Genomic DNA, 20337 nt, shown 5'->3' on the forward strand with positions numbered 1-20337 from the left:
GTGTAATCAGGGATATGATCACAAAGAAAATTAAAGGAATAGGGAAGGCCAGAAATGGTCTCTATTACCTTGTTGAAAGTGATATGAATCTACTGTCAGGTGATTCTGAATTAGAGAAACACTCACATCACACAAGTATGTCTACAACATCTAAGACAAAATTAGTACCATTTTCTATATGGCACAATAGACTAGGGCATGCTTCCCTGGGAAAGCTCAAGCATATTGAGTGTGTGAAAAAGACAATCAAGGATAATACTCAAGTTTGTGTAACTTGTCCCATGGCTAAGTTTACAAAATTGCCATATGAATTAAGTGAATCTCATGCTTCTGTTCCTTTTGAACTGATTCACATGGACATTTGGGGTCCATACAGAGTGTGCACCAGAGGAAAATATAGATATTTTCTCACTATTGTGGATGATTACTCTAGAACCACATGGATTTATTTGCTGCAACAAAAATCTGAGTCTTTGTCTAAGCTTTAGATTTTTCAGAATTATGTCCAAAATCATTTTAACTGCAAAATCAAGTTTCTGAGATCTGATAATGCTCTTGAGTTTCATGATCAACACTGTCAGGCTTTCTTTGACAAGTTGGGAATTATTCACCAAACCTCTTGTGTTGATAGACCACAGCAGAATGCTAGAGTGGAGAGAAAACACAGACACATTCTTGAAATTGCTAGGGCCTTGAGGTTTCAAGCAGGGTTGTCCTTGGAATATTGGGGTGACTGTGCTATGACAGCTGTTCATCTTATAAACAGGCTTCCTTCTTCTGTCTTAAACAACAAAACTCCATATGAGATGTTGTTCAAAAAGTGCCCTAACTATTCACATCTCAGAGTATTTGGTTGCTTGGCATTTGTAGCAAATCCAAGCATTGTAGCAGACAAGTTCAAACCTAGAGGGGTAGCTTGTTTGTTCCTGGGATATCCTGCTGCACAGAAAGGATATAAATTGATGGAACTGGAAACAAAGAAAATATTTGTTTCCAGGGATGTGAAATTTGAAAAAACAATATTTCCTTTCCATAAAGATTCTCTTGACAAATATATGAAGCCTGTCCCTGGTGTTCTAAATCAGACTGAAAAATTCAGAAATTTGTTTGTTGATGAACAAACTGATATGTGTGACAATGATGAAACTGATGCTGAGGAAGAACAAATCACAAGCTGTTAGCAACACTTTGAGAATACAGAAACTACAGAAAATTCTGAAGAAATTAGTCAAGAGCCTCAAATGAGACAGAGTGGAAGACCAAGAAAAGAGCCAGTCTGGATGAAAGACTATGTTCAGTTGGGAAAAAGGTCAAGACAACCAATAGCAAATATGGCTGATACAATTGTAAAGCCTGAGTTTTACTGTTTTATGTCAACTCTTGAGGAAACTAGTGATCCAGTTCTGTATAGAGATGTTGTTACCCAACAACACTGGGTTGATGCAATGAATTATGAAATAGATCAATGTGAAAAAATGGGACCTGGATAGTAACAACTCTGCCAAAGGGAAAGAGAGTGATTGGTTGCAAATGGATTTATAAAACTAAGTATAAATCTAATGGTGAGATAGAGAAACACAAGGCAAGGGTAGTGATACTTGGCTGCAGACAACAATATGGCCTAGATTATGGTGAAACTTTTGCCCCAATGGCAAAAATGACAACTGTTAGAGCCTTGTTGGCAGTTGCAACTATGAATGGATGGTTCACAACTCAGATGGATGTCACAAATGCATTCTTGCATGGTGACCTTGAAGAGGATGTATATATGTCCATGCCTGTAGGATATTCTGGTATAAGCAGCAGAATCTTAGTTGACTCTCAGGGAAATAATCCAAGCAAGAATTCAACTCTTGTGTGCAAGTTAACAAAATCATTGTATGGGCTCAAAAAGGCACCTAGACAATGGTTCAAAAATCTGTCCACCTCTTTGGTATCTTTTGGATACACTCAGTCAAAAGCTGATTACAGCTTGTTCACCAGGATGTAGGGCAATTCTGTCACTATAGTGTTGGTGTATGTTGATGACTTGCTGATTACAGGCAACAACAAGGGAGAAATTGCTAGAATCAAGAAAATGTTGGCTTCTCATTTTCATATGAAAGATCTGGGGTCTCTAAGGTACTTTCTAGGCCTTGAAATTGATCATACTGATCAGGGCATTTTTATCTCCCAAAAGAAGTACACAACTGACTTGCTGAGAGAAGAGGGGTTGCTGAATGTGAAACCTTTGAAGCTTCCTATTGATTCTCATTTAAAGCTCTCTGCTGATAAAGGGACACCTCTCCCAGATCCTGCTAGATATCAACAATTGTTAGGGAAACTGATCTACTTAACAATTACCAGGCCTGATATATCCTTTACAGTTCAGTTGCTTAGTCAATTTATGCATTCACCTACTTCAACTCATATGCAAGCTGTAAAAAGGTTGCTGAGTTATCTAGCTGGTACTGTCTCTCAAGGTGTGTTGCTTGCAAGCTCTTCTGCAGCAGAATTGGCTGCATACTGTGATAGTGATTGGGCCATCTGTCCAACCACTAGAAGATCTACAACAAGTTACTGTGTTTTGTTGGGAAAATCTCCTTTATCTTGAAAAGCAAAGAAATAATCTCTGGTAGCCAAGTCTTCTGCTGAAGCTGAATACAGAGCTATGGCTCTTACAGCATGTGAAGTGACTTGGATAAAGTCTTTGCTTAAGGATATGGGCATCAAGTACCTAGGGCCTGTGATTTTGCACTGTGATAATCAAGCAGCACTGGCTATAGCTGCTAACCCAGTACTGCATGAAAGAACTAAGCATGTTGAAATCGATTGTCATTATGTGAAGGATATAGTGAACTCAGGGGATTTAATCACACAACATGTGTCTTCACAGAATCAGCTAGCTGACATTCTCACCAAAGGTCTGTCCATCAAGCAACATCAAGCAATATTGCGCAAGGTGGGTGCTTTCTCCTCTACCAGCACACAGCTTGAAGGGGGGTAATAAAGGATATTACAGTCATTTTCTCTAAAGTATCAAAACCGTTATTTTACAGCAATGATTAGCTAGATATTTGTGTCCTTTTGTGCTGTCATGTAATTGCTATGAAGGTTCCTTATAGCTGTTATTTTGTTTTCAGTGTAAGGAAATTCTTCCCTTTTGTTTTGCTATACATGAGCACACTGCACTGCTCTTCTGCTAATCAATGAGAAATGACTGAACATTCCCTCTGCTGATATTCTGCTCTAGCTTTCTCTCTGTCCTCTTGCACAATCGGTCTTATTTTACTCTTTAAATTCATTTGACAAACCTAATAGGTTTAAAGTATATGAAGAGGAAATAAAGAGAAAGAAGAGGGGTAACTTACATATATATACGGATGTAACGGATCATATCTAATGGGTTGATGGTTTATAATTTCTCCATTTCTATTTAGTTGACGCGTTTGATTTAGGCACATATATTAAGGAGCGGAGAGAGAGTGAGGGAGAATGAAAAAGCAAGTGGGGTAACTTGTAAATGTAAGGTGAAAAATTTACCCTAAAAGGAAACGTGTCAACTAAAATAAAACTTCCTAAAAAGAAATAAGTGTTAACTAAAAAGAAACGGAGGTAGTATATTAGTTTCAATATGGAAGGTCAAATACATATTTATAATACTCTTATACATTCAATTCAGCTTACTAAAAATAAATTTAAGCAATATAATTAATAATTTCAATTTAGTAAAATAACTTCAGTTAAGCAAAAAAAATTTATTCATTAATTTTTTTTTTATTAGAACATTTTGATTATATTTGATGTTTGCAAGTATACTTTTCTTATTCGATAGTAAGTTGTAAAAGCAATTTGTGCCAATTCACTTACCCCCTCCATCAGAATTTCTTTTCGTTATTTCCTTTTAATATGTAGACACTATTTATAAGATGAGACAAAATTTTAAACTGCTCTCAATAAATATAACATAAGTTACATAACATTGTCAATTTGTCAAGTTTGATTTTAACGTGAGAGTTGTATCCAACCTTAAATTATTAAACAAAGAACCACTAGTCTTAGGTTGCAACTTGCAAGTGTGAAAGTTGTTGTCCCATATGGAAATATCTAACAAAGAACCACTAGTTTATAACCTTAGTAAAGCTATTCTTTCGATAGCCATATTGTTTTTGGATGGAATCTTATTTGGGCTTATGTGTGAGCTTTTATCTCCTCATTGTCTCTCCCCGTTCCCTAACACACGCACTAAATTAACATCATCAAATAAACTAACAATAGAAAGAGCTACTCAGGGCATCGCTCCCTTTCTGACCAATGCACCTGAATTTCGAATTTTAAATTTTAAAATTTTAATTTCATTTTCAAAATGTATTATCCAAAATATTATAATTAGTTCCCTTTCTTTTAAAAAAAATATATATGTATATTTTTCATATTTTTTCACCAATTTTTTTTTTAAAATTTAATTATAATATTTATTTTAATGATTGTTTTGTGTACTTTTTATGAGGCTCTTTATATGACAATATAATGTTCTTTATATAAAAAAAAATAGTTTTTATTCTCTAAAATTATTTCACCCAAAAATAACTTAAGATTTCGTTTTTAAATTTCAAAATTTAAATTTATAAAATTTCATTTTCAAAATTTTAGTGTTCAATTTTTTTTTAATTTTTTTTTTATTTCGTTCATATTTTTTCACCTTTAATATATATAGTTACAATATTCATTTTAGGGTTGGTATACATAAATTTTTTGTGATGTTCTATATGTGATTTAATAATGTTCTCTATTAGAAAACAGGATGTACTTTATAGTTCTTTGTAATGTACAATTATTTTTTAAAACTATATCTTTATCCTTATGTCCATAATTATATCATATAATGATTTTTATGAGATTTTTTGATAGTTTATTTTAATTTTCCATGTTTTTTGATTGTAATTGCAATATACTTTTATCGTCACATAATGTTCATTGCTTATTGTGAAATGTTCTTTGAATTTTGTCTTTGGATCGTGGCATATAAATATATATATATATATATATATATATATATATATATATATATATATATATATACACTTCCTCCGTTCTTTTTTTATTGCACCATGAGGGATTTCACGTTTGCCAATGCATTTTTTTAGCTATGAATATCTTCAATTATACTTTTGTAAAAATTATAAAAAAAATTGATATTTGAAAAGAAGATTTTGAGACGAATCTAACTAGATCCCGCATAACTATATTTTTCCGAATGGATAAATCACAAATGATGGTCAAAGAAGATTAAGTGAATAGTGTAAAAGTCCTAATGGTGCAATAAAATAAAAACGGAGGAAGTATATATATATATATATATATAATTAGTAAATGATATATTTTTTAAAAATACATAATAAATCAAAGAATATCGAAGCAAAGAACATAAAGGGTAAAAATAAAGAACATTCATATAATTGTTCAATAACTATAATGACGAACATAATCACAATTTATAAAGAACACCATTTTCAACATTTGACAAAATATAAAGAACATCATCTTCAACCTTTGACAAAATAAAGAATATTATCTTCAACCTTTGTCATATGGATCTCAAATTCATAAACATCAAAATTGAAAAAAAATACAACGATTTTTTACAATAATCGGGCAAAATAATAACAAAATATAATCAACCTAATAAGCAAAATCCTGAAATTAAAATCCCAACAAATAAAATCAAATTACCTTCTCCGATCCATCGATTACAATGTTATCATAATTTGCTCTGTATTTTTCTCTCTACAAAATTCTTTATAAACTTAATTCTCTCTTAATTCGAAATTGAAATATGATGAAATTTTATTTTGAAAGTTATGTAAAAATGGAGAATATCACGTTGAATCCCATGAATTGTGGAAGAGATTATTATTATTATTATTATTATTATTTTTTTTTTTTAAATAACAAACTGACAGCTTGCAAATGAAATGTTTAAAACGCATCATTTAACACTAGGTGTACCATGAGCATGGTACACCCAGGTGTACTATACAATTGTCACTTTTTGACATGGAAGGACGATATTGCCCTTTGTGTAAGTTGTAGTATATAATGGTATAATAGCATTCCCGAGCCCTCAACTTACTACCCCGTGGTAAAAAAAATTCCCGACAACACCACATCTGATCCCCACCAAAAATCCGAGTTTTTTATAAAAAAAAATTATTAAGCATTAGCGACGGGTTTAAGACAATTGACGACGACAACGTTCGGACACCGAAGTCTTCATCGGAGGATCATATAAGTCGTCGTACTTTTTAAAATAAAATTTTGAAATAAACATCTGCCTATCCACCTAAAATTTCCAGATCTTCCTAGGTGGATCCGGAAATTTTAAGTAGATCTGCCTTAAATTTTTGGATCTTCCTAGGCGGATCCTAATTTTTTTGGCGGAAGTTTTGTTTGTTTGTTTGTTTGTTTGTTTTTTAATTGATTAATTAATCAAACTTATTATTGTAGTCTTTGTGTTTATATAATAATTTTTTATTATGATTTTTATTAATTTTATGATTAATTGAGTAATTAGTATTAATATTTTTATTGTTGTCGTGAGTATTTATTTATGAGGGGTAAATACGGAAGTTTGTAATAAAATGCGAGCGATGTCTTATAAAATGGGAGCGTTGTTTAACAACCCAATATTCTTACTCAGAAACCGACCTAACATTGCTTTTAGAAACCGACCTAATCACATATACTTGATCATCACGAATTCTATTCTAAATGACCGAGTCACCGACTCTTATAACGGCTACCTAAATTCTAGATTTTAGCAAAATTTATATTTTTGGTATATTTTACCTAAGCTCCTAAAAAAAACAGGAAGGTAACTAAAAAAACAAGTGTTATGGAATATTTATGGATATCCATTATCCTTCATTGTATCATTTCGGAACAATCTAGATTTAGGGTTTATATTCTTATCCAACCAAACCCTAATTATATTGTATGTATATACCTTATCATATAGAATAAAAAATACACAGATTAATTCCTTCTCCGTCTCTCATATTCTTCTTATTTTATACTCTGTAACACGTTATCAACACCAAATCTCTAGCCAATTAAACATACAATATGATTAGCACTATAACCAAGAAAGCCAATACGAGAGCCTTGCACGTTTGATTATAGTCATATATAACAAAGGTATAACAAGGGTATGCATATACTCGATCCATAGTTATTTATTAGTTTCTCTAAATCGATGTAGATATTATATAAATATTATGTAGTTGGATTGAATGTGATAATTTCACGACTAACGATATTTCATATGAGAAATTTTGATGTACTATGATTAAGGGCCTATTTACATTTATGAGAGATAAAAGTGAGTACAAGTGAATATGAATGTATACAAGCACTTCTCTTTATCATCATAATTACATTATTTTAAAAGCTATTGAGATATCTAATTGGCACTATATCGACCTTATCCAATAATCATGTCTATTAAAATCTTGTCTAGTAAAAACACCTTAAATTTGACAACTTTTAACTATTAATATCTAGATTATATATACTTGCAACTTCAAAGTTCAAATTTCACATTGTATCCATCCAACCTTATTGGCTTATTGAGCACACCTTCATTTTCCGAATAAGATCAACCTACGATTGGAAGAGAACTAAGCTAAGTTAAGCTAATATATAATGAGTTAAGTATAAAACACGAGACTCAATTCTTGCAAAATGTGGGGAGAGGGGACTCTATTTATTTCATAGAGGGTAAAGGGACTGATGGGCTAGAATGGGTTTGGGTTTTCGGTGGGTTTTAATAAAATAAGGGAAAGAATTGATCCCCTTTGGTTAAAGAATTGAGTCCCCTTGGTTAAACAATAAGGGAGTTTGTTTGGTTTTTTGTTTTTTTTGTTATTTTTTTTTGGTAAATATTTTAATTTAAGACCAATAAAAAAAAAAAAAAAAAAAAGTCCCTTCCTGTTTTTGGAACAAAAATAAGGGCTTGTTCTCTTACGTTGAAATTCAGTTCAGTTTAGTTCAGTCCAGTTCAGTTCTGTTCAGCTCCTAATTTCCTTCTCGTATAAAATATTCATTTCAGTTTAGTTCAGTTCAACTCCTAATTTCCTTTTCTTATAAAATATTCATTTCAGTTCAGTTCAGTTTAGTTCAGTTTAGTTCAGCTCAATTCAGCTCAGTTCAGTTCAGTTCAGCTCAATTCAGTTCAGTTTAGTTCAGCTCAGCTCAGTTCAATTCAGCTGAGTTCAGTCAATGAGAACAGGCCCTAAGGCATAGAATTACAATACTTTGATTGTTTATTTTCTTCATCATCTACATTACATCCTCGACCTTCCAACTCCGATCCACATTTCTCTTTACTAGAGTATCCTACGCGCGCATCAGACCAGCTCTTGCATAGAAGTTGTATTACCGCGTAGTTACACCTTTGGTTTGGGTGGTAGATCTGGTAGTTTTTAATACTTACTATTTGGTTTATGTGCCTATATAGTGGTTTTGTAGAAATATAAAAAAGCCACCAAAATCTTAAATGATAATTATTTTTTAAAACTCTCAAAAATTTGACATTGTTATTTCAAAATTATTATTAAATAATATTTAATTGATTTGCATCCCTTCATATCTTAAGCTAGTTTAGAACTCTTAATTGATTTGCATGATTCAATAATACTTAACGTATTTTTCTTCAAACGAATTTTTTGTGAGCCTGGTCATACGGAGTAATAATATGTGAAATGTTCGTTGTAAACTTAATAATGTAAGTTCAATGTTCTACGACCTTCTAATATCTATATATATATCTAATACTAAAGCAATAACCACTTAGGGCCTGTTCTCTTCGGTTCAGTTCAGTTCAGTTAAGTTCAGTTCAGCTCTTAATTTACGTCTAATGATCTTGCTAATGATATAAAGCCAAATTTCATTCTTTTAAGCTCTTATTACAACGACAATAATATTAACAATAATAATAATAATATTAACAACAACAACAACAACAACAACAACAACAACAACAACAACAACAACAACAACAACAACAATAATAATAATAATAATAATAATAATAATAATAATAATATTAACAACAACAACAACAACAACAACAACAACAACAACAACAACAACAACAACAACAACAACGACAACAACAACAACAACAACAACACCAACAATAATAATAATAATAATAATAATCAATAAGTAATAAATAATAATAATAATAATAATAATCAATAAATAATAATAATAATAATAATAATAATAATAATAACAATAATAATTGAAATAATAATACTAATGATAATAATCAATAAATAATAATAATAATCATCAATAAATAATAATAATAATAATAATAACATTAATAATAATAATAATACTAATAATAATAATCAATAAATAATAATAATAATCATCAATAATTAATAATAACAATATTATTATTATTATTATTAATAATATGTACATTTGTATATACACATATGTATAGTAATAAATAATCAAAGATCACTAATCCGTAGTTAAAAATCACTAATTAATAAGTTCAGTTCAGTTCAGTTCAGTTCAGCTCAGTTCAGTTCAGCTCAGTTCAGTTCAGTTCAGTTCAGTTCAACTGAGTTCAGTCAATCGGAACAGGCCCTTAGTTATATTTTTCCTCTTAAATTCTCTCCATATTTAATACATTTTTTTTTTCTATCATCGATTTCCTTCGATTTTAGGATTTTAGAGTTAATTATAACTCTTGACAACATCTACTTAAATATCATTATTTAATATGAATGTCATTTAAATTTCACGTTGTTTATGTGCGTGCCATCAAATAATGTACAATTAAAAAGCTAATAAACCTTAACAATATTTGTAATAATTAAAGGACAACAAAATTGTAAATAAGAAGAGCAACCACGAAGGAGTAAAAATAAATCATCTCGTGGTAATAAACAAAGTCTTCGTACATACGATTTTTTTTTTCTTTTTAAATAACAATAATGACATAGTACAAAACATTATAATTTTTTATTTTAAAAGAAGACATTACAAGTTTTTGTTTAAAAAAACTTTGTATTAATTGATGATATGTTTAATGGAAAAAAAACCCAATTAAATATATTAATGAGAGTAAACATATTAATTAGGGTAAAAAAGTAAATATACATTTTTGTACACAATTTTGTACATATTTTTTAGGGTATAGTTGGTAGTATACTATTCCTAAGAGTTATTTTCTACTTTTTATAAGGTAAGGATAAGGAAAATCATTACCATCACATAAACTAACTCCGAATCACATGGATTGTCAACCCACCTCCCACTTAATATAGCCACGCACACCCATTCACTTGCTTATAGTTTGGGCATATTAGAAATCTCATAAAAGGGTGTTTGACTGTCTTAGAAACTCTCCTTAATGACCTTGTGTTGCAATATACACTAGGCATATCGATAATCTTTATTTTATTTTAATTATTTTTTAAATTTTAGGGCTCTACAAGCCTTCACTAAAATTGCGATGTGTGCTTCTGCTAGAAATGCAAGACAAATAAGCTACAAACTAGAGAGAAGAACATTAAAAAAATTACTAAAAGAATTATTTTTTTGGATAACAAACATTTAAAAAATTTCAAGAACAAAGATTTTGTATTGCTGTTGCACTTTCTTAATATCAATTCAAACACCTATATTTTTAAAACAATCAGCAGAAATGATGAAATGAAGGGATGTTTAATCAAGGCAATAATGAGGGGACTCAATTCTTTATAAGAGATTTAATTAATAAGGCAATAATGAGGGGACTCAATTTCTTATAATTACTACCTTCGTTTTATATTATGTGCAACATTTACTAAAAATAGATGCTACACTTTATTTGCAACTAATGTTTTTCTTTCCTTTTATTGGTTGTCATTTTTCTCTATCTCTCTCCTCATCACATGTTTTTTATGTCTTTATCTCCATTTATCACTCACATACAAATTTTGTCTAGGAATCCGTGTCGATGTTTTTGTTGTACATAATAAGTAACGAGGTAGTTTCTAGTTTTGAAAACCGCCACTTCAAGTAGCGGTTTATCCCTGAACCGGTAAAAAAAAAATCGGTTTTTTCTAACTTGCTTACGTGGACAGTATTTTGAGAATAAAAGAAAAAGAAGTTGTAGTTAAGAAATTGGAGTTTTTCTCAACATTATTTTGGGAAAGAGCTCTCTTTAATTTAAAAATGATACTCCCTCCATTTTTAAATACTTTGACTAATTTTTGTGATTTATACGGAATACATAAGACAAAATATAGTCTTGTGAGTATTTGTTGGAATCATCTCAATGAATAGATTATTAATTTTCAATTGTTAGAATTTATACTTATTAACAATTAAAGATATTAATGATACAAAAAATAGCATCAACATGCGTGTCCAAAAGAAATGGAGCAAGTATTTTAAAATGGAGGGAGTAATATTCTTGTAAAAAAAAATGATAATAATACAAAAAAGGGGAAAATATAATGGAAGGGAAAATGATTTTTTTTATGCACTTCCACTGCTCAACTCTCCCCCTCCCTCTCTCCGCCCTCTTGCTCCCCCTCTCTCTCCTCCTTCTCCATTGAAGCGCACTCAACATCGCACTTGACGTTCTCCACTAGGTAAGCTGTTGTTTCTTTTAGTAATCTTAATTTCAATTTCACAATCTAGGGTTCATCTTTCATCTTATTTTATTCAATTTTCAGTACAGTAAGTGTAGGGTTCGAAAATCTCAACTATTGCCTCTAAATACTAACATTATGAAGCGATTATGTTTCTAGAAATTTTATAATTGAGTCACATATCCCTAAAATTATGTAATTTGTTTGGTAATTGAGTCAAATTTTGTTGCTAATTTTTTTTTTTTTTTAAATGCTATTTCAATAATGTTTCTCGAGTTCTGTAAAGTGTGATTGTTATTGTTATAATTTGAGCTCAACCATTGTTAAGGAATGTGTTTTGTTGAACCCTTTTGAAAGAATTTGAATGCTGGTTATTCTTTTAAAGGTGGTTTGTCTTTTGGCCTGAATTTTCTCTCATTTCTTGTTGAAGAAACCAAACAATTAAAAAAATTGTCCAAATACTTCACCCCGGGATTGGGCGTGGGTTTCAAACTAATTGTTTTGCAAAAACCCGTTTGAAAATATTGCTCATTTATAATGAATTGATTCAAGTGAATACGAATTGAATCTTTTTCAGGGTTTGATTTTTTTGAGAATTTTGCGTGAGATAAGGATTGTCTCTTCTTCCGGGATTGGTGTTGGTGTTTGCCATAGATGAGGCTTCAAAAGGTTTTGTTTTGTTTTTGTTTTTATCATGTATTAAGCTAAGAGAAGAGGGGAAGAAGGTAAGGGATTGTTTTAGAGGGACTAAGGAGAGGAATTTGCCATCATTTAAAGGGGAAGAGTGAGAAGAAGGTGCGACTTGGTGCCTCTATTGTGATTTGTGATAGCAAATACTCCGTAGTAATCATCAACTTCTTGTTTTGGATGAAAATGGAAAGAAAAAGAAAGAAAAAAGGGGAAGAAAAAAAATAGAAATTGAAAATTTAATGCCAGGAAATAGTTAAACTCCGTTATTGGGAAAATGTACCTTGTTACAACATTTTATGATTTATAAGTAATTTACAACATTTTTTTTTATAAGATAGTCTTTCGTAAAACCAATTTTATAAGGTATGGAGTAGTAGGGGTCTAGGGGAGTACCATTAATTTCCCACAAATTTTTCCTTGAATAACATAACTTTGGGCTCTCATTATGTTCCGCTGTAAATGTTGCTAAGTAATAGGAAGAATACACTTTTTTGGGCTGTATTTTCAGGTAATTAGTCTCTACAACTATCTTACTTCCAGACAGGCCCTAGCCTATAGCTCTATCGATAACATTTTTTCTATCTTAAATTTTAGGTGACTTTAGGAAGGAAGAGTGTCAAAAAGAAGTTAATTATGAATGTATGGGTAGTGAAGGAAGGAAGCGAGTATATGGGGTTACGAAGTATGAAATACTGTATAATTTCTTATGCAAGGAACTTAAGTTCTTTTTTTTTTTTTTTTTTTTCCCCTGCTCGTGTACTGATTTATAGTCAGATTTTTTTGAGGTTTTCATTTCCTTGTCAAGCTTGCATTCATAAAATCCGGTTTCCCTTTAATGGTATCGGAGTGGTAGCTTGAAAATATGTACAAGTTGATGGTAAGTGGTGATGATGGGTAGTTTTATATTTGCTATAAGTTTACCTTAATTGAGGCATATATACTACAGAGTATGTAATTCCATTTTCTTATATGAGTAGAAAGTTAATACACAATTGCTGCTGATTGAGGGTATAAGTTTGACCAGGCAACTTTGGTTTCTGTTGTAACTTGTTCATCTCTTTGTATCTAGAAACAATGTTCATCAAAGTACAACTGCCTTGGAATGTGATCATCCCTTGTGAGCATATGGATGTCAAAGGATTGATGCTGCAGAAGTCAGTCATACTTAGGTTGATGGAAGATTTTGCAGCCAAGAAGGCAACAAAGGAGCTTGGCTATCTGCTTGCAGTCACAACTCTGGACAACATAGGAGAGGGAAGAGTCAGGCAGCAATCTGGGGATGTTCTGTTTCCTGTTACCTTCAGCTGTCTCACTTTCAAGATTTTCCGTGGAGAAGTTTTGGAAGGAACTGTCCACAAGGTCTTGAGGCATGGAGTGTTCTTGAGATCTGGACCCATTGAGACCATATTTCTCTCTGCTCAGAAGATGCCTGGCTATCAACATGTTCCCGGTGAAAATCCTATGTTCATAAGTGAGAAGCAGTCGAAGATCGAGAAAGATGTGGTGGTGCGCTTTTGTGTCATCGGGACTAAGTGGGTGGAGACTGAGAGGGAATTTCAGGCTGTGGTTGGATTGGAGGGAGACTTTCTTGGACCTGTCTGATCTTTTAACATGTTGCATGCTCTGCCTGATCTGGTAAATCCTAAAATCTGGGTAAATGTTTGCGAAATTATATTCTAACTGTAGTAGGATGTATATATTTGGTGTTACACCATCAACTGTTGCTGAATGTGCTTGGTTCAAAGCATTGATTTCGGAAGTATTAGAGTAATGTGCTATGGATTGTTATTAAACCTGCCTATGAGCTGTATGTAAGCATTTTTAAAGATATGCTGGTAGCTTTACAACTTAATTACATAATTCCCCTAATCATCTGCTATATAGATGTTGGTGATTGAGAATTCATACTTATTTGTAGCTAGTAGATGCTCGTGAATGGGATGTTTGCAACCCTGATTATTAAATTCAAGCAGCAATTGGGGATAGTGAGAAAACGTAAGAACCCTAATTCGGAGTGAAAATTTTGAAGAGAAGGAACAGATAAGTACATATCAAAATTACGGTGAAAATTTCACCAGTGGAACAAAAATTTTCTTGACGGAGAAATTGAGTGAGAAAAAAATGGGTGGCTTACTGCTTAGGGTTTTGGTGGGATTGAAATTGGGGGAATTTCACAAGAGGGAAATAAATTTGTCCTTGGCGCGTTTATTAAAATCTTATAGGCTGTAATTTGTTGCACTATAGTTTCCAATACGAAGTATAAAGTTTTGATAGAACCGTTGCCTTAATGTGTAGCAGCAGTTTGCAAAGGCGAAAATTAAAGGCTTGAAAACTGCAACCATAGACGCTATATGCAATGCTTAGAAAACTGTTGCTAATTTTGCGTTGCCTAAGCCCCTTTTGTTGTAGTGGGTATTCATGTGCCATTTTTCATATCGTGTCATTAATAGATATTACAGAGAAGATCAGTTTGTGTATCATTTATTATATTAAAGCCAATTTTTAAATCGAACTATCAATAATTTCATACCTACATAAGTGAGACGATATGTAATAACTAGAGCCACATGTGTTGATATTACACACAAAAGAATGTCATCTTTTTTAGGTTACTATCACTCTTCAACAGGACGATCATATGATGCTACGAGTATTTGTTAGTTTGCTGTGTTACTAAGAAAAAATTGGTAATATTAATCTCAACTTTAGGCCATTTATTTACTTATATTAATCCCAACTATTGACTATTTTCTAATTAGGTTAGATCCTGTGCCATGCACGGTAATTTCAATATTTATTATTAGTTTAATACAATTATTTTACTATAAAAAATAATATTAAATTGCAAAATAGGATGAAAGTTCTGTAATTACAATTTTTTTGAATCTTTAAAGAAAACAGAGGAAGAAATGCATGCACGACTAATAAAAATAACTATGGATTACATTGCAAAGTTATAGATAATAATATTATATTATTGTATTACATGACTTTGTTCCCGTCATAAAATAAATAAATATATAAATCTTTGTTGAATGTGTAAAAATGAATATACTTGCCAAATAGAAAAGAAATATTATTGTAAAGTAAGTATTAAATTAAATACTTCTCTAAAAAGCTTTGGCAAAAAAAAAAAAAAAAAAAAAAAAAACCTTTTGGAGGGAATTTTTTTAACCAGGTTATGACAAGTGTCATTTCTGGTTTCGCCTTTAGTATAAATAAAAGGATTTTTTGTGAAAAACTACCCTTTAAACTCTAGATTTTGCGAAAAACTACCCTAAAAACAAAATGTTGTAATTAACTACCTTATAAAATATAAAACGTTGTAATTGACTACCTTCTACCGGAATGACACATTTGAATTTTATTTCCCGATGTTGACCATGTCACGTGTGGGTCACGTGACCCTTTAATGACTTAATTCCCCTCTTTTTCCCAAATTTTCCCGCTTTACACCAATTCAGCCCATATAATTATCAAAGGGGTTGCAAATAAATAATATAAAATATGAATAATCGTATTGTTAAGGAAAATAGTTGGTATAAAGCGGGAAAATTTGGGAGAAAAAGGGGGAAATTAAGTCATTAAAGGGTCATGTGACCCTCACATGACATGGTCAACACCGTAAAATAAAAAATAAATGTGTTATTCTAGTGGGAAGTAGTCAATTACACCATTTTATACTTTATAAGGTAGTTAATTACAACATTTTATACTTTATAAGGTAATTAATTACAACATTTTGTTTTTAGAGTGGTTTCTCGCAGAATTCAAAGTTTAAAAGGTAGTTTTTCACAAAATATAATATAGATAATAATATATATATTGATAATCTCAACTTCGGTGGACATTTACTTCTATCACGTCATGATCTGTCAACAAAAGTCAACAACCTATTATAACAAGTTATTTGACACGTATTAAGCCCTGATTGGTCTAAAATATTAATTAAATTTTTTTTTAAAAATTAAATAATTTGGGGAAAACCAAAACTACAACCCCTCCTAACGGACCACCCTAACCTCCACTTACACTGCCCAGCCAACCACCTCCCTCGACCCTTGCCAGCCTACCGCCTTTGAGACGCTTCTCCCTCAACGCAACCACTCCGATTTCCCTCTCCCACTCAAAGAAGATTATACTTCATCTAATAGAATACTACCGTTAACAGTATGTGTATTCATCAAAGCCTTGTACTTGATTAGCTGATAATGACAACTTTGAAGAAGTATACAAAATGTGAAAATTAATTAAACTAAATAAACTCCGTAAACTTTTCCATTAATCTCATACATTCCATGTAGTACATTACAAAAAGTGGTGCTCATTATAGCTCATTGGCTCACACTAAGAGTCCAAAGATTACCATTAACTGAATTCTAACTAATTATTTAATTAATTAATAAAGCATCAAATTAAATAATGCAAAAAACGACATACAAGAAGATTATACTTCATCTAATAGACCATACACTTTAACATAAACGTACTCCATTAACTTCGAAGCAAGCTGTTTAATGTGTTAATTCTTCTGTTCTCCCTTCTTAGTCTTGGTCTTCTTCTTTTTCTTTGAGGCAGCATTATTACGACGATAATTGTGATCACCAATACAACAAATATCCTTATACAAACTACCCAAACACTCTGCCATGGTGAAGTTGTAAGGCGGAACAACCTCGTGATCACTATCTTCACTGTAATACTCAACACCATTGTCGTCGATGATACGAGGCCTAGGATTATAAGGGATCGGATGAGGATTATAGGCTTGCACCATGTTAAGATTATAGGGATGTACCAAGATTGGTAAAGGAATAATAGGTAAAGGCATTATATATGGCACGATATTATTACGAGAAACAATAGTCATCTTATTACTTGTGTTGTGTAGTGTTGTTTCGCGTAAAATAAATGATCTTATAAAAGAATTTTGATGTTAATTGAATTGCAAGTAGTACATGATTTCTATGTCTGATTTTAAGGGTATTTATAGAGTTTTTAAGTTGATAGTCTTAGCTCTAATAATTCTTAGTCGGTTGAACTTGAATGTTACATATTCTACTAATTAGGAAAGTTTTTTTGAAGGAAAGATTTAATTAGATATTTTTAGTAACTATGTATTAGTACTATACGTATATAATATTTGAAAGTATTGCTAATGGTAATATTTGTCGCCGTAAATGTACTTTCCAACTTCCATAATCGTAGAGAAGTCATCATGCTTATTATCATCTATCAACCCAAAACCTATCTGCAACTTGCAAGAAAGCCAAATCTAATATATATAAATAAAGTAGGCATTTTTAGAGAGTATTCGGCGCGCCACATAAGCAAATGTATATTTTTGACCAATTAAAAATTAGATTTCTATTTTATTTTAGAATTAAAAAATTCACTTGCCACCTACATAAAAGCGACGAATGAGAATTAAGAAATTTTCCACGTACGTAAAAAACAACGAATAATGATTTATTAGGATTTAATTTATTTTAAAAACTAAAAATTATCTTTTAAAAAAAAATCATCTTAAGATATAGGATTTATATATCTAAGATAATCTTTAAAGTGTTTATAATAAGAAATAAAAAATTATTCCTTAATTATAATTAAATTAAAATTTGTGATGTCTACCACTATAAATTGACGCATCCTACAACACCAATAAAATTTCATAACAATACAAAATCAAATCAAGCGAATTTTGTATCAGTTGAGTCAGTTTTATGTCATCAATGGTTGCGTAATTCTTAATTTAATTTTTAAAATCCATGTTTAAATGTAAATTTGTGATTATTGCTTACATTGTGTTTATTTAGAATACTTAATGATTATATGTTTATTTTTTATTTATTGAATTTTGTTTTTACATGTAGATCTAATATAATCAGATAATTAAATTCGAGCAAAAATGATTGGAAAATCAAAGTAAAAAGAGGTATTACATCTTTATATATCGTTTACATTTATTAAATTTTTTATAAACCTTTTTAGTTTTTATTAATTAATTATATAATTAAAATAAATTTTTGTGATTTAGGTAGCATAATCAAGTCATCAAATTAACTTAATTTTTATTTTTAATTACAGGGTGATTACGTTCATGCCGCAATTAAAGCCAACCTTGTACAATTTCGTCCAAAATTAATTGAAAGAAAATTTTACGCCATTAGATATTTTTCAATCGTTACAAATAAGAAGCAATATCGCAAGCATTGTCAGTGATAAAAAAATAATGATTTAATTTTTTAAAATACTATTGTTCGGGCGATTGAGGACGATGAAAAAATTCCAATGCATAGATTTGATTTTTTACAATTAAAAATTTTAGATCAATTTCACAATAATTTTTCACTTCCTGGTAAATATATATATTGATTTATTTACAAGACTATAAAGATTAATTTTATATAAATTTATTTTTGCTAACATGTTTTATTTATCCATTTTGATTAGATGGAAGATATATGGGTGTGAACGAAGTTGGTGATTCTATCAAAATAGAAGATAAATAGTATACATGTTTTTAATAATTTTTTTATAATATTTTTATCTTTTAAAAAAACAACAAATAATGATTTAGGATTTAAATTATTTAAAAATAAAAAAATATCTTTTCACATTAAAGATTTTATCCTAATATGTAACCGATAAAATATTACATTTACAATTATTTTTTTTGAAAGATATCATATTTACAATTTAATCATATTTTTAAATCCAATTGTTATATAATTAACAACCACAATAAAATACAAAACAACAATAAATAAAGTCGCGTTAAAAATTACATTTAAAAAAAAAATTTGTAATAGGCAATAACACTTTAATTCAAATATTATGTTTTTTTGTCTGAAATTATTAGATAGTAAAATAAATCAAATAATTAAAAAAAACATAGATTCTATACAAAAATATATTTCTTGAGATTTATATATGAAAAAACCGTGCATCGCACGGGCTTTCATGTAGTATTGTATAATTATAGTATCACTTATAGAGTTATAGCACGAGTATTATTTTTTGGGCTTGTTTGACATTATTTTTGGTTTTTAGTTTCCTATTTTTTTGAAAACTAATAACCAAAAACAGGAAACAAGAAAAAGGTGTTTCCACTTTTTTTGTTGCCAGTTTTTTAAAATTATTATGATTTTAATAAGTTTAAATAATTTTTTATTCAATATGTGACATACATTATATATTTTTATACAACAAAAAACCAAAAAACAGAAAACCACAGCAATGCAAAACAAAACTTTAATTCTAATTTGTCATTAATAATTTAGAATTTGGTCAAAATTTTATTGGAATCCGCACCAAACCACAAACCGTAATTTGGTCATTTTCAAATACCGCACCACAATTTTCAAACCGCAAACCGCACTCAATACAACCCTACACATCATATTTCAGCAGCGCAGAGCAGGGTTAGCAAGGCAGAACAAGTGTCAGCAAATTATTAATACTCAGTAGAGTACAGCTAAGCAGGATTCAGCAGAGCAAACCAGACCACAAGTCCATAACAGCTCAACTCAAAATAATAGGGTTTAAATTACAACAACAATATCAACTTTCCGTATTTAAATATATATTTTTTCTTATATTATATATTTAATATCTTCTAATATAATAAAATCTCGTGCTATTAGTTAAAACACTATTTAAATTTAACTACCCAATTTTTTGTTTAATCTTATTTAACTACTCACAAAACGCAAAAAGTTATGTTTCACCGACTCTTAACTTAAAATCATCGATTTTAGTGTCATAATTTTCTCTATTAAGGTTATTGGTGTCATTTTGACCATTTAAGTCCGATTTGAGGTCAAAACACCCAGAAAAGTATCGAAAATGACTCATTAATTTACGTGTGTCATGCAAATCGATGTAATTCTTAGCGATCAAAACGAGACATTTTTAATAATTATTTTTAATTCTAACATCATCCCAAAGCCCCAAAATGACCCCATGCAAAACCTTAATAAAGCTATTTTGGCACAAAAATCGA

The 20337-nt window shown here is 30.4% G+C and overlaps 2 protein-coding genes across 2 annotated transcripts; both read left to right on the forward strand.

The window, feature by feature from the left end:
• The first annotated feature begins 1657 nt into the window (after nt 1-1657).
• On the forward strand, nt 1658-2593 carry LOC110686988 (uncharacterized mitochondrial protein AtMg00810-like). The gene is made up of 2 exons (XM_021863623.1): nt 1658-1933; nt 1991-2593. Exons 1-2 carry the CDS (start codon nt 1658-1660, stop codon nt 2591-2593), a joined length of 879 nt encoding a protein of 292 aa, XP_021719315.1.
• An 8846-nt stretch (nt 2594-11439) lies between these two features.
• On the forward strand, nt 11440-14211 carry LOC110686919 (DNA-directed RNA polymerase V subunit 7-like). The gene is made up of 2 exons (XM_021863533.1): nt 11440-11642; nt 13402-14211. Exon 2 carries the CDS (start codon nt 13407-13409, stop codon nt 13932-13934), a length of 528 nt encoding a protein of 175 aa, XP_021719225.1. The 5' UTR covers nt 11440-11642; nt 13402-13406; the 3' UTR covers nt 13935-14211.
• Nucleotides 14212-20337: the final 6126 nt, after the last annotated feature.

The sequence above is a fragment of the Chenopodium quinoa genome, unplaced genomic scaffold (genome assembly GCF_001683475.1).
Source record: "Chenopodium quinoa cultivar QQ74 unplaced genomic scaffold, ASM168347v1, whole genome shotgun sequence".
Lineage (NCBI taxonomy): Eukaryota > Viridiplantae > Streptophyta > Magnoliopsida > Caryophyllales > Amaranthaceae > Chenopodium > Chenopodium quinoa.